This window comes from Erpetoichthys calabaricus, chromosome 1 (assembly GCF_900747795.2).
Source record: "Erpetoichthys calabaricus chromosome 1, fErpCal1.3, whole genome shotgun sequence".
In the NCBI taxonomy this organism is placed as follows: domain Eukaryota; kingdom Metazoa; phylum Chordata; class Cladistia; order Polypteriformes; family Polypteridae; genus Erpetoichthys; species Erpetoichthys calabaricus.
The window spans coordinates 336,233,611-336,248,169 of NC_041394.2; the positions used below are offsets into that span (position 1 = coordinate 336,233,611).

The 14,559-nt window shown below is 40.9% G+C and overlaps 3 protein-coding genes across 6 annotated transcripts in view; 1 reads left to right on the top strand and 2 right to left on the bottom strand.

Moving 5' to 3' along the window:
- LOC114642262 (zona pellucida sperm-binding protein 3-like) overlaps window positions 1-14,559 on the bottom strand; it is a 392,210-nt gene that overhangs the window by 84,203 nt on the left and 293,448 nt on the right. The window lies entirely within an intron of this gene.
- The window catches only part of LOC127527554 (zona pellucida sperm-binding protein 3-like), a 57,302-nt gene that overhangs the window by 27,742 nt on the left and 15,001 nt on the right, over window positions 1-14,559 (bottom strand). The window lies entirely within an intron of this gene.
- Window positions 9,067-13,778, top strand: LOC114667784 (putative zinc finger protein 66). The gene has a single exon (XM_051927350.1). The coding sequence runs from the start codon at window positions 9,484-9,486 to the stop codon at window positions 10,324-10,326; it is 843 nt and encodes a 280-aa protein (XP_051783310.1). The 5' UTR covers window positions 9,067-9,483; the 3' UTR covers window positions 10,327-13,778.

A 14,559-nucleotide genomic window follows, 5' to 3' on the forward strand; every position in this document is an offset into this window, starting at 1 on the left:
GTGAGACACTTTGCAGTTTATTTCTCAGGTGCCTGTGTTTTGTTGACAATAATTCACCTGCCCCTTTCCACAGGACATATCCTTTCTGAAAATCTATCTAAACATAAAAATAAACAACACCAGTATATATACTAACAACAATATAACTTTAAATTACATTATGTCAGTATAATTAAATAAGACAGTACCTAAAACTGTGGAACAATATCATATTCTTCAATTCTGTGCCATTTACAAAACAATAAATAAAACTCAATTATTGTAAGAGCAGCTAATATACACAATGTGATGAAACTAAGGGAGGTTATAATTCTGAAAGCTCCACTCTTCTTCCTCCACGCCACTGAGCGAGCCCCTCCTGTCCTCTTAATGCTGATGATGGCGGATGAGCCAAATATCACTTTACCTGAACAGAGAGGCACTTGAAGTGGTTCCAGTTGAGGCATAAAGCATAAATGTACATATAGAGAACTTTAAAACCATATGGAGTCCTAGCTGTCCAGGTTGTGTGCTCCTTGAGTTACCTAAATGGCGCCCCTCAGGTGACGATACCTTAAACAGTTGACTAATATATTGACCAGCTCTGATTGAATACTTACTGTATATTTAATATAAGCATAAATATGAGTATGTTTATAACTTGACACCTCCTGATAATCTTATTATTAATATAGTCTTAATTTATTGTTACAGAAATACCATTTAATGCTTCACAGAGTCTAAAAACCAAAACGGATGCACATCTCCTTACCCCCTGAGTGAAGATGTCTGCCATACGTGCTCAGAGTAACAGGCTATAGATAGACAGACAGACGAACGGACGGACGGACTGACTGACTGACTGACTTTATTAATCCATCCATTTTCCAACCCGCTGAATCCGAAGACAGGGTCATGGGGGTCTGCTGGAGCCAATCCCAGCCAACACAGGGCACAAGGCAGGAACCAATCCTGGGCAGGGTGCCAACCCACCGCAGCACTTTATTAATCCCAAGGGGAAATTCACAATAGTAGTAGTTTACACAGTCAGTGAGTAGTTTACACTTTGAAGGACTGCCTTTCAAAAGCTGTTAATGATAAATTACATCTACCGTAACATATTATAAATGTGTCATACAAATGGCATAGCAGTTACTTTAAGGTGTTGTACTTGTAACTTTTGTTCAAACTGGACAGTGCGCAGATTCATACACTTTATTAAAGCAGCCCATTCATTAACAAACATGTTCAGAACACACCAACACAGACTGCAGCTACTGAACTCCATTCAATTGCGACCTTTTTTAATGCAAAGAACACACAAAAAGGTAAAATCAAATATAGTTAAAACATTTATTTTCATTATACAATACAATACAATACAGTTTATTTTTGTATAAAGCCCAAAATCACACAAGAAGTGTCGCAATGGGCTTTAACAGGCACTACCTCTTGACAGCCCCCCAGCCTTGACTCTCTAAGAAGACAAGGGAAAACTCCCAAAAAAAAAAACCTTGTAGGGAAAAAATGGAAGAAACCTTGGGAAAGGCAGTTCAAAGAGAGACCCCTTTCCAGGTAGGTTGGGCGTGCAGTGGGTGTCAAAAGAAGGGGGTCAATGCAATACAATATACAGAACAGAACAGAACAAATCCTCAATAAAAAATAAAAAATAAAAATTTTTTAGAAGTACGGAGAAGAATTTAACAGTAGATGATATCACATAATAAGATTTGGATAATTTTAGACTCCTGGAGACCTCATCCATCAAGCTGCCTCCCCTATTTGGCCATTCCACGGCTGAAACAGTGTTGGGCCAGCCAATCCAATGAAAGGACCCCTCTTTCCCACGATTCCTGTGATCCTCTATCTGTGGTGTAACTGCTTTTGAAATGAAAGAGTAGGTCTACTGTTGTGTCAAGAGAAGACAAAGCACTGAATGTTTGCTGGCTACGGTGAAACAGACTTTAGTTCAGCTTAGAAAATCTTTTGACGCTGGCATTGTGTACAGGGTGTATGTGCTGTATACTGTATGTTGAGGTTGATGTAAGGATTGCAGGTCCACAAAAGTTGAAATGTTGGGGTGCTAAACCACCCCACCCGTTTAATCAAACTTAAAGTTATAAACAAAAGGTGCACTCGATGGCACCAAAACAAATGAAAATCAGGGTTTCCTTACTTCAGGAACCTTTCTTGGCTAACAGAGCCTGCTTTAGTCACTGAGGGAAGGAGCTCCGTCCTACGGTGTGCTCTCATATTGTGTGACCCCTCTTTCTGGGAACCGTGGGGTAAAATAGCTGGGAGAAGGATTTGGGCGAGTCAATTGAACTCACTGGACATCTACTTAGCACTGTGGAAGAAATAGAAGAAGATAAGGTGAGCGCATAGTGGCAGTACATACAGTCATGGCCGAATTTATCGGCACCCCTGGAATTTTCCCAGAAAATGCACCATTTCTCCCAGAACATTATTGCAATTACAAATGTTTTCGTATACACATGTTTATTTCCTTTATGTGCATTGGAACAACACAAAAAAACAGAAAAAAAGCCAAATCTGACATCATGTCACTCAAAACTCAAAAACCGGGCTGGACAAAATTATTGGCACCCTCAACTTAATATTTGGTTGCACGCCCTTTGGAAAAAAAATAACTGAAATCAAGCGCTTCCCATAACCATCAACAAGCTTGTTACACCTCTCAACTGGAATTTCCGACCACTTGTCTTTTGCAAACTGCTCAAGGTCTCTCAGATTTGAAGGGCGCCTTCTCTCAACAGCAATTTTGAGATCTCTCCATAAGTGTTCAATCGGATTTAGATCCGGACTCATTGCTGGCCACTTCAAAACTCTCCAGCGCTTTGTCTTCAACCATTTCTGGTTGCTTTTAGAGGTATGTTTGGGGTCATTGTCCTGCTGGAACACCCATGACCTCTGACACAGACCCAGCTTTCTGACACTGGGCCCTACATTGCGTCCCAATATCTTTTGGTAGTCTTCAGATTTAATGATGCCTTTCACACAGTCAAGGCATCCAGTGCCAGAGGCAGCAAAACATCCCCAAAACATCTTAGAACCTCCACCATGTTTGACTGTAGGTACTGTGTTCTTTTCTTCGTAGGCTTCATTCCATTTTCTGTAAACAGTAGAATGATGAGCTTTACCAAAAAAGCTCTACCTTGGTCTCATCTGTCCACAAGATGTTCGCCCAGAAGGATTTTGGCTTCCTCAAGTACATTTTGGCAAACTCCAGTCTGGCTTTTTTATGTTTCTGTGTCAGCAGTGGGGTCCTCCTGGCTCTCCTGCCATAGCGTTTCATTTTGTTCAGATGTCGACGGATAGTTCGAGCTGACACTGTTGCTCCCTGAGTCTGCAGAACAGCTTGAATATGTTTTGAAGTTGATTGGGGTTGTTTATCCACCATTCGGACTATCCTTCGTTGCAGTCTTTTATCAATTTTTCTCTTCCGTCCACGTTCAGGGAGATTAGCTACAGTGCCATGTGTTGTGAACTTCTCAATTCTGTTGCGCACAGTGGACAAAGGAACATGAACATCTCTGGAGATGGACTTGTAGCCTTGAGATTGTTGATATTTTTCCACAATTTTTGTTCTCAAGTCCTCAGACAATTCTCTGCTCTTCTTTCTGTTCTCTATGCTTAGTGTGGCACACAACAGAAAGGTTGAGTCCACTTTTCTCCATTTTAACTGGCTTCAGGTGTGATTGCTGTATTGCATCATATGTTTGAAATAAAACAATTTACACACAATTTTGAAAACCAAATATTAAGTTGAGGGTGCCAATAATTTTGTCCAGCCCGGTTTTTGAGTTCTGTGTGACATGATGTCAGATTTGGCTTTTTTTCTGTTTTTTTGTGTTGTTCCAATGCACATAAAGGAAATAAACATGTGGATACCAAAACATTTGTAGTTGCCACAATTTTCTGGGAGAAATGGTGCATTTTCTGGGAAAATTCCAGGGGTGCCGATAATTTCGGCCATGACTGTACCTCAGAAGAGTCCAGAGGATGACCCACTGTCGCACATGCATGACAATATTTATGTATTAAGATCAAATAAGGCTTACCTACTGTCTGAAATCAGAAGTTTTCTGAACTGCACTTATATTCACGCCATTTGTGTGTTCACCAAATTCTGCACATTTTGACAAACTCTGTCACTGAAAATGTCGGCCCCTGATTGACGTGACTTGTGAGTGCCTTGTGCCACTTAGGTTACTGAGCCCCATTTTCTACTAATCAGATCAGCCATGTGATTAATGGGTCAGGCTCTACAGTTCTGTTTGTCTAAGTAGTTGTTCTTGTCCCTTCCATTTACCCTCTGGTCTTATTTCCATACCTTAGTACTGTTACCTTTCTGGCCTCAAACTGTTTAGGTGATGTAACCAGAAAGGGGGCACCAGCGAGCCTCAAACCCCAGACACCAACAAACCCAATACAGTCCCCAGTTCAAGTAAATGTTTTTGCTTATTAATGCAGTGCTTGCCTTTACTCTTGGATAAGATCCACTTTTGTAGCCACTGATTATATAATGTTCCTTTCTCCCATTCCAGTCCTCCAGGTGAGTGCCACCTTCTACTCCCCAACTCTGACTCCCCTGGAAAAGTCTGGATGGCTTCTTTTTATGTTGGACCCAGGAGTATTTATGGTGCCATAACACTGAATGGTGGAAGCACTTCCGGGTCCCACGAGAACAAGGAGATCTTCTCCCTTCAGCTCTCATTGGCAGTGCAGAAGGACCCTGACAGGATTGTCCATCAGGACTACGAATCCCATGAATCCCGGCAGGTCTCCATACTGGGTCCACTTGAGTGCAGCACTGCCATCTATTGTACTGGGGGAGAAATTGTGTTGGATAGACAATTTCTCTTTGTCCATTCACTGTGGCCTTCCAGCCTGGAAAGACACCACCAACCAACCTGGCTTGGATGCTTGTCCATCTACCTGGGCACCTACAGTGGACAAACCACTTCAGCTGTGGTTCTTCAGTTTTCTCTGGACCAGTTTCTGCCCTGATTCATTTTTCTTCTTCTCAAGTCCTTCCTAATTATTGTGTCGTTTAACAATCTCATTTCAGCTGCTTGGACTGCACAAGTGTTTGCTTGCAACAATGCGACACTCATTACCATACATCAGAGTAGGTACATAAACAGAGCTGCACTGTCCGTTTGTAGTTTCTTGGCTGATCTCCCTCCATGTTTTTAATCTCATGATAAATGTGGTTCACCTTCTTAATCCTCCTGCTCAGTTCTCTGTCATCGGTGTCCCCAGGTATTTGTAGGAGGTCACTCACTCCAGCTCTTTGCCATTACTCTTCTCTCTTGGATATTCGTGTAGCTCTGCTTTTCTGCTGATTTCCATGGCCTCACTTTTCTTTGTATTCAGCTCCATTGCCGTTTCTGCAAGTTCTTCAGTCCATACTGCTACTGGATACTGCAGCTTGTCTCTCAGGTCTGTTCTTAGCACCACATCATCAGTGAAGAAGAATACAGTAGAACATCTGATTATCTGAGGTAATGTGGACTGATGCTACCTCAGATAACTAACATCTCCTAAGGGATGGATGGCCATAAAAAAATTTGACAATTTATTTGGTAGAGTATCACTTTGAAGCATTCTTTCATACCACAGTGAATTTAATGTTATATATAAACAGAGAAAATTACGACATTCACACTTAGTTTAAAAGTATAGTAGTTATGTTCTCCAATTACATTAAATATGCGATCCTACATAAATAAAGAGCGTCACGGTGGCACAGTGATAATGCTGCTGACTCGCAGTAAGGAGACCTGAGTTTGCTTCCCAGGTCCTCCCTGCGTGGAGTTTGCATGTTCTCCCCGTGTCTGCATGGGATTCCTCCCACAGTCCAATTATATGTAGGTTAGGTGGATTGGCGATCCTAAATCGACCCTAGTGTGTGCTTGGTGTGTGTGTGTGTGTGTGTGTGTGTCCTGTGGTGGATTGGCACCCTGCCCGGAATTGGTTCCTGCCTTGCGCCCTGTGCTGGGTGGGATTAGCTCCAGCACCGACCCCCGAGACCCTGTGTTAGGATTAAGCGGGTTGGAGAATGACTGACATAAATAAAGAAATAGGTGGGTGTATTTTGTTATGCTCCAGCAGCAACACAAAGCCATAGTGCAACACAATATACAAAGTGCCAAGTATTACACAAGTGCAAGTGTTGTGTATGCGTAGAAAATGGCACACCATGAGAGCAGAAAGACAAGGGACCACGAGAAAGGCGAGAGTCAGGAGCAAAACAAAAAGAGACTGCAAGTGAAAAGTTCAAAAAGCCTAACATCAAAACCAAAAGTGAAATCCCAACTTGTGGTCGATAAACAAAAGCACTAGTCGTAAACCCAACTATTTAAACACACGTACACTTATTGTTTGTTTTTCATATCCGCAAGCTCGGATGATGTGGAATTCCAATGGGTTGAACTTTATACTCATCGACCTTTGACAAAATGCATAGCGTGACCCCGATTGTCACTCCATAGCAACTCCTTAGCAACATATACCCACAAAATAGTGACACACGAGAGTTTCAAGATGGCATCTCGTGAAAATTTAGAATAACTTTTAACTACCTTAATATGAAAGAATTCAAAAGATGTAATAACAGAAATGAATTCCATGACCTCAAATCCCCTAATAAACAGAAAAATAGTATAAAAGTTGCAACTTTGAAATAAAATAAATCAATTCACATCATAACAGCAAGAGGCAGAACAGCACACACAATATATCCAGCTGTGTCTCCAAAGAAATTCTAATTGTTTTCCTATTTTCAGTTACACCGAGTACAGTGAAAGTCTTACTTACATGTTTGATCAACAAATAACACCATGTGAGTGTGTCTGATGTATTAGACTGGGGTGAGGATTGAAACAATGGAAGAAGTATGGAAACGTAACTAACAGATGAGAGGTGTTAAATTATTAAAATTCATCTTACCTTTTACTTATTTGGCATCTTATTTCAAGGTGCCAAATAACATTTGAGATACAATTAGTTGCATTTCTTTTGATTTTCTCAATTGGAGCACACGCAGGTGAAGTGACCTGCTTGTGGTCTCACAGTGGTGTCAGTAGTGGGATTTGAGACCACAACCTCAGAGTTTGAATTCCAAAGCCTTTGCCACTACACCACACTGCCTATTTGGTAGCTGTGTCACTGTCCGTGATCAATTAAAATAGCACCTTGGGTTACACGGTGTCGGCACCATGTGGGGTACAAGTGACGAGAGGTTCTGTTTAGATCCTGTATTCCATCTGGGAGGACATAACCTGGTAAGCTGTATGCACTGAGGTCTCCATATTGCAAGAAGTCCAGAGAAAAGCAGTTAGACTGAGTCAAGGCTGGTGGGTGATGAACTAAATGGAACTACGGCAGCAGTCGACTCAAATGTGTGTTTAGGTCTTTTTGGTGCAGTCCTGATTTCTACTCTGTTCACAGACAACAAAATGGAGTTTGTAATATCCGATATGGAGGAGGTGTGCCCAGCTGTATCGAAACCTCTTCATATGGAATATAAATGTGAAGAGGGGGTCTCAGAAGAGTTGTGTGATGATGAGGATGAGAAGAATCCCTCACTACAAAGGGTCTTATTTGGTGGGCATACCATGGAGAAAAGAAGTGTGGACATTAATACAGAGGAATGTGAGTGGGAGCCTGCACAACTTAAGCAGGAAAGTTTCCACATTAAAGAGGAGGAGTGTGAAAGAGAACTAACAGACATGAAAGAGGCCAAGTCTCCCAGCGTTGACATGCAGACAAATGAGACTGCAAGCCCAATAAAGACAGAAGACTTTAAATCAGAGTCTGGCACAACATCATGTTGTCCAAATACAGAAGTAAGTGGATTCGGCTCTACAGCAACTGGTCACTGCTCTCTACAGCATCATCCTGAGTTGAAGGTGAAGTCCGAATATTTGGAATCTGCCATGAATAGAACTACTAAAGCACCTGGTTCAAGTGATTCAAGAGAAGGTATGTGCTAAGATTTATATATATAAATATATATTTATATTATATATAAGTGAAGGTCTGTGTAACAGTTTGCACATTTGTAGCTAGAGATCAAGAAAGGAAGAAAATTAGTCACATATCTTAAAATAGTTGTTTTATTCCTAAGCTTTCAACATCTTTTTTTTTTTTTTTCTAATTCGCCGTTGTTTTTAAGTCTGCATATGGTGGGTTCATGTCATGTCACGAGTTCCACCACATCAAACACTTTATTTCTATGGGGAAATGTTTTTGTCTCATGTCCCCAACAACAACACAGTGCAAACATAGCCCCAAAGCACAGTTCTTCCTCTTCTTTTTCTGTCTCTCTCTCTCTCTCTCTTAACCCTTCTGCCTCCTCACTTTCTGGCAAGCTTTGTCCACCTCCTCCCAACTCTGGCTTTTGGAGTAGTGGTGGCTGCCTCCTTTATAGGACACCCAGAAGTGCTTCAGGTACTGAATATCCTTCTTCCAGCAGCACGTTTGGGTGTGACGGAGGTGCTGCACCAAAGGGCTCAGCAATTGTCCAGGTGGCCCTTGGCTGTGGCCACAGCAGGGCTGAGCTTCCATGTTGCAAACATGTGGCACCATAGCAAGTGAGGGTGACTGCCCTCTGTCATCCCAGCTGGGTAAGAGGCTCAGAGTCCGCCACTGTGTATGTTTTAATTTGTCTCTCAGTTTTGAATATGACTATCATCATTGTCTTTCTGTCAGTATTCTTCTCTTCCCCCTCCTGTGGGCATGTTGTTCAAAACAAGAATAGAGTAAATAAAAACATTTGTTTTTTGTGCATGTTTAAGTAACTTGATGAATTGTGATTAAAACACAGTAATAAGGCTGGCTCAAGGTTTTAATTCTTTTTTTTTTTTTGCTTTCTTTCCTATAATCAGTGCATTCCAGGTTCAGCTGATTAAATCACTAGGGTTAAATCAACCTGATCAGTTTAGGTTATTTCAACATCCATACGCTGCTCTACACAAAATTATTGCCTCTTGTTAGATCAGTTTTAATACTTCTTAAATTCACAGTTTTTTTATAACTTTATTATTTTCTGCAGAAGTTGAAGAAAGTGACTGTTTATCCTTAACTTCATCAGTTCAGACATCCCTTCAGTGCAGATTACAAAATACACAAGATGATGAAAATATGAAGAAATCAACATCTGGACAAGGTAGTTTGATGCCAAATTCGTTGCAGGACAGTTCTTTGCCTTGCGGAAAACTGAAGAGGACAGATGACAGCACCACTCAAGTACAAGTGCACATGATAAATTCAGCAAGTTTGTTAGACTCTCAAGATCAGATGAAAAGTTTTAATGGCAAAGCTGATATCAAAGACAAATGGAGTAATACAAGACAGAAGCCGTATTGTTGTTAAGAATGTGGAAAGCAGTTTTCCACCAATAGTTTTCTGCAGAGACACACAAAGACTCACACTGGAGAGAAGGAGTACTGCTGTTCTGAATGTAACAAGTGTTTCATGACTAAGAGTAATCTTCATATTCACAGAAGAATTCACACTGGAGAGAAGCCGTATCAATGTTCTGAATGTGGCAAACGTTTCTCACGCAGTTACAGCCTTCAGAAACACACAAGGATTCACACTGGAGAGAAGCCATATCGTTGTTCTGAATGTGGCAAGCTATTCTCAGATAGGAGTAGTCTTCTAGTACACAGAAGACTACACACTGGAGAAAAACCATTTTGCTGTTCTGAATGTGACAAGCAGTTCTCCTGGAGAAGCAATCTTCTTTCCCACTCAAGGATTCACACTGGAGACAAGACATATTTCTGTTCCGAGTGTGGCAAACATTTCAATTACAAGATCTGTCTTCAGATCCACATAAGAATGCACACTGGAGAGAAACCATATTGGTGTTCTGAATGTGACAAACAATTCTCACACCGTAACAGTCTTCAGAAACATGCAAAATTTCACACTGGGGAAAAGCCATATTGTTGTTCTGAATGTGGAAAACGATTCACGGATAGAAGCCTTCTTAAGGTTCACTTGATAAGCCACACTGGAGAGAAGCCATATTACTGTATTGACTGTAACAAACGATTCTCAACGAATAGTGGTCTTTATAAACATAAAAAAATCCACACTGGAGAGAAGCCCTTTTGTTGTTCTGTGTGTGGGAAATGTTTCTTGCATAAGAGCCAACTTCAGAGCCACACAAAAGTTCACACTAGGGAGAAGCTGTATTGTTGTTCTGAATGTGGGGAACAGTTTTCATACAATAGCGGTCTTCAGAAACATTCAAGAATTCACACTGGGAAGAAACCAAAAAAGAGTAAGTTGGAAGGAAAAGGAAGTTAGGAAGAAGAAGGTAGGAGGAGGAAAACAACTTTAACAGTATGAAGAGGATTCAAGGAAGAAATTCATACTTGGCTGCCCATCTCCAAGAATAAAAAAGTTCCTTTCCCACCTCTGCAAGGTTATTATAGTTAATGAAAACTAAAATCAAAACTGACACTATTAATAAAAACTAAAATAAAATAATTAACAAAACTGAAATGAAAAACTAAAACTAAATTAAACCATTTAAACACCTGGAAAGACGTACTGAAATGAAATAGTAACTTACTAAAAATATTTTTAGTTTTCGTCACAACCGGACTTACAAGAGACTGCTGTCAATGTCCCGCTCCACTGACAGACTGAGGAGATTGTTCCTCCCCCACACTATGTCACTCTTTAATTCCACCTGGGGTTGGGTAAACGTTAAAATTATACAAAGTTATTGTATACCTGCATTGTTATCACTCTTTAATTTAATGTTGTTCTTTATCAGTATGCTGCTGCTGGAGTATGTGAATTTCTCCTTGGGATTAATTAAGTATCTATCTATCTATCTAGAGGGCTAACCTGGGATGCAGGTGTCCCAAAATTAATCAAAATTTATTAATTAGAATTTTGTATTTTTTTTAAAATAAGTATTCCTGCCGTTATTCTTTAACCCTTGTAACTTTAAACCAGAAGATCTCCCACCACCAGCTGTTCGCATATATTCATTCGGCCGGTGACTGAGAGCTGGTGTTGACACAGCATTTGTGGTAACAGAGCAAACTGAATACAGGCATGTAAAGCGTGTGAAGAAGAAAGCAATTTACTGTGTGATAAAACTAACAGTTCTTCAGGAGCTGAGAGTGACAGCATGATAAATTCTGGTTCAAGTGTTAGTGAAGCATACCAAGGTGATGGTTTTGCTTTGAATGTGTTCGGTAGCTTTCATTCACTGGATCTCCGGGGCTCAAGAGAGAAGTATTATATACAGAAAATCCCTCATAGAATTTCAGTCTGTTCATAAATGACAGCATGTTAGCTGTAATTCTGACTGAGCCCAAGACACGGTGCTGTATGTACACATCAAATATTAAACAGCAGCACACACTAAGCCAAATTCCAGGCTGTTTGACTCTGATGTCCATTATGATGAGTTGCTGCATTTCTTTACGCTTCTTGTATATCAAGATGTAATTTAAATGACAGAACATGCTGGTCAAAAAAACCTTTACCGTATGGACAGAAAATTTACGAGTGAGAAACTTTGTAGTTTATTTCTCAGGTGCCTGCGTTTTGTTGACAATAATTCACCTTCTCCTTTGCACAGGACATATCCTTTCTGAAAATAAAATAGCACTGATTGAGAGACTGACGGTCATCATACAACATCAGCATATTGTTACTGACAAGTCACTTTTGCTTTAAAAATGTCATTTAACAACAAAACGATACAACCCTGATAAAATTCCCAAGCTGGCAATGTCTCCATGGCTGAGGTAATGGAAAAAGATGATCCGCTGTGGCAACCCTTAATGGGAGCAGCTGAAAGAAGAAGAAGATGCAGTGAGAGTTACAATGCTAAAGCAGTTATGGTATTTGGAATACTATGGCTATTCCCTGGACCATTGTATTGCTGCACGTTAATTACAATTAGATGCATTACACTAATAAACAATATGCAGTTAATTTCAGTGTATTTATAAAGCCGCTCCAGGAATGTGGATTTAAGAAAGAAAGAGTGATCACACAGGAACAGTAGCACTGCTTTGACGCTGGGTGCTGCCAGTCTGCAAAACCGAGCGGAGAAATTGTGTACGCCAGGGTATGAGGTACCATGGAAAAGTGTGTGGCTTTACGGCAAGTTTAGGTTTTATACATCACGATTTGAGCGTGGAAATGTTCGTACGCAACATTTCTGTGCGTACACACCGTTTATACATGAGGCCCCTGATGTCATTGCAACAAAAGCAGGACAAAGCGAGGTCAGAAATAAAAGACAGAGTAGAAAACAAAGTAAAACATCATAAAGAAGGTTACAAAACAAAAGGGCCAAACACATGCAGAGCAGGTTAGAGATAATGAAAAATGGAATTCAAAACACTCAAAAAAAACGTAGGAGCGAAACACATGCAGAGCAAGATGCAGAATTTGAAAGCAGAAAAAAACGACAGTGTCAATAAAAGAAAGCAAACATCGCATTAGCGCAAAGAAAGAGAAATTATTAGTTGCAGAAATAACGAAAAGGCGAATAGAAATCGAATATATGGACACAGGTGATATGTCAGAAGTATGTAAATATTGTAAGGCTTTGAAGTTTAAGTCAGAGAATTTTTGGATGGGAAGCGTCGGTGCACAGCCATTTTAAGATCTCTCCAGAGATGTTCAATCGGATTCAAGTCTGGGCTCTGGCTGGGCCACTCAGAGACATTCACAGAGTTGTCCTGAAGCCACTCCTTTGATATCTTGGCTGTGTGCTTAGGGTCGTTGTCCTGCTGAAAGATGAAACGTCGCCCCAGTCTGAGGTCAAGAGCGCTCTGGAGCAGGTTTTCATCCAGGATGTCTCTGTACATTGCTGCAGTCATCTTTCCCTTTATCCTGACTAGTCTCCCAGTCCCTGCCGCTGAAAAACATCCCCACAGCATGATGCTGCCACCACCATGCTTCACTGTAGGGATGGTATTGGCCTGGTGATGAGCAGTGCCTGGTTTCCTCCAAACGTGACACCTGGCATTCACACCAAAGAGTTCAATCTTTTTCTCATCAGACCGAGAATTTTCTTTCTCATGGTCTGAGAGTCCTTCAGGTGCCTTTTGGCAAACTCCAGGTGGGCTGCCATGTGCCTTTTACTAAGGAGTGGCTTCCGTCTGGCCACTCTACCATACAGGCCTGATTGGTGGATTGCTGCAGAGATGCTTGTCCTTCTGGAAGGTTCTTCTCTCTCCACAGAGGACCTCTGGAGCTCTGACAGAGTGACCATCGGGTTTTTGGTCACCTACCTGACTAAGGCCCTTTTCCCCCAATTGCACAGTTTAGATAGCTGGCCAGCTCTAGAAAGAGTCCTGGTGGTTTCAAACTTCTTCCACTTATGGATGATGGAGGCCACTGTGCTCATTCGGACCTTCAAAGCAGCAGAGATTTTTCTGTAACCTTCTCCAGATTTGTGCCTCGAGACAATCCTGTCTCATAGGTCTACAGACAATTCCTTTGACTTCATGCTTGGTTTGTGCTCTGACATGAACTGTCAACTGTGGGACCTTATATAGACAGGTGTGTGCCTTTCCAAATCATGTCCAGTCAGCTGAATTTACCACAGGTGGACTCCAATTAAGCTGCAGAAACATCTCAAGGATGATCAGGAGAAACAGGATGCACCTGAGCTCAATTTTGAGCTTCATGGCAAAGGCTGTGAATACTTATGTACATGTGCTTTCTTAATGTTTTTGTTTTTAATAAATTTGCAAAAACCTCAAGTAAACTTTTTTCACGTTGTCATTATGGGGTGTTGTGTGTAGAATTCTGAGGAAAAAAATGAATTTAATCCATTTTGGAATAAGGCTGTAACATAACAAAATGTGGAAAAAGTGATGCGCTGTCAATACTTTCCAGATGCACTGTATGCACTTTTCTAAATGCCTGTTGAGTGTTTATTTAGGTTTCTTCCATCTTTAAACTGTGGGTTTACACCTACAGAGTGGGGCAGGTGCCTGAAGGGGAGACAAACAAAAATTACCGAAACTGGACAGAAAAATAAACAAAATTCAAAAGACCAAATAAAAAAACGTATTTCTTTGTGTAATCCAAGATCAACTTCATATTAAAAAATAACCATGGAGCAGTCACAAGGATGGACAATGTTGGTCTCAAAATAATACTTATCACCATCTCTGCATTGTTTGAACCAATCGACTCAAAACGGTGCTGAACAATAAAAAGCTGAAATCTATGTAAATGTAGGGATAAGCATTCTCTTTGCACTTGCAATCCTGATATTAGACATAATTTGACAGTCTGGAGTTAGATTTCCAACTGAAGTCAGTATGTGAGCACCACACCTTTACTAAGTGCAAGTGACATTTCGAGTGAGAGTGATGAGCTTGGCAGGTGTTCTGTGTCCTTGGGCACCATCACTGCCAAAATTAATGGAGAGAGAAGGCAGCAAGGTAAGGGTGGGACTTTGTTCTTGTAGCCAATGGGAGTAGTCAATGCTAACCAGCCAATAGTGAGGCATACCTCCTTCCCCTTCACCTAACGGAAATGCGCACAGTT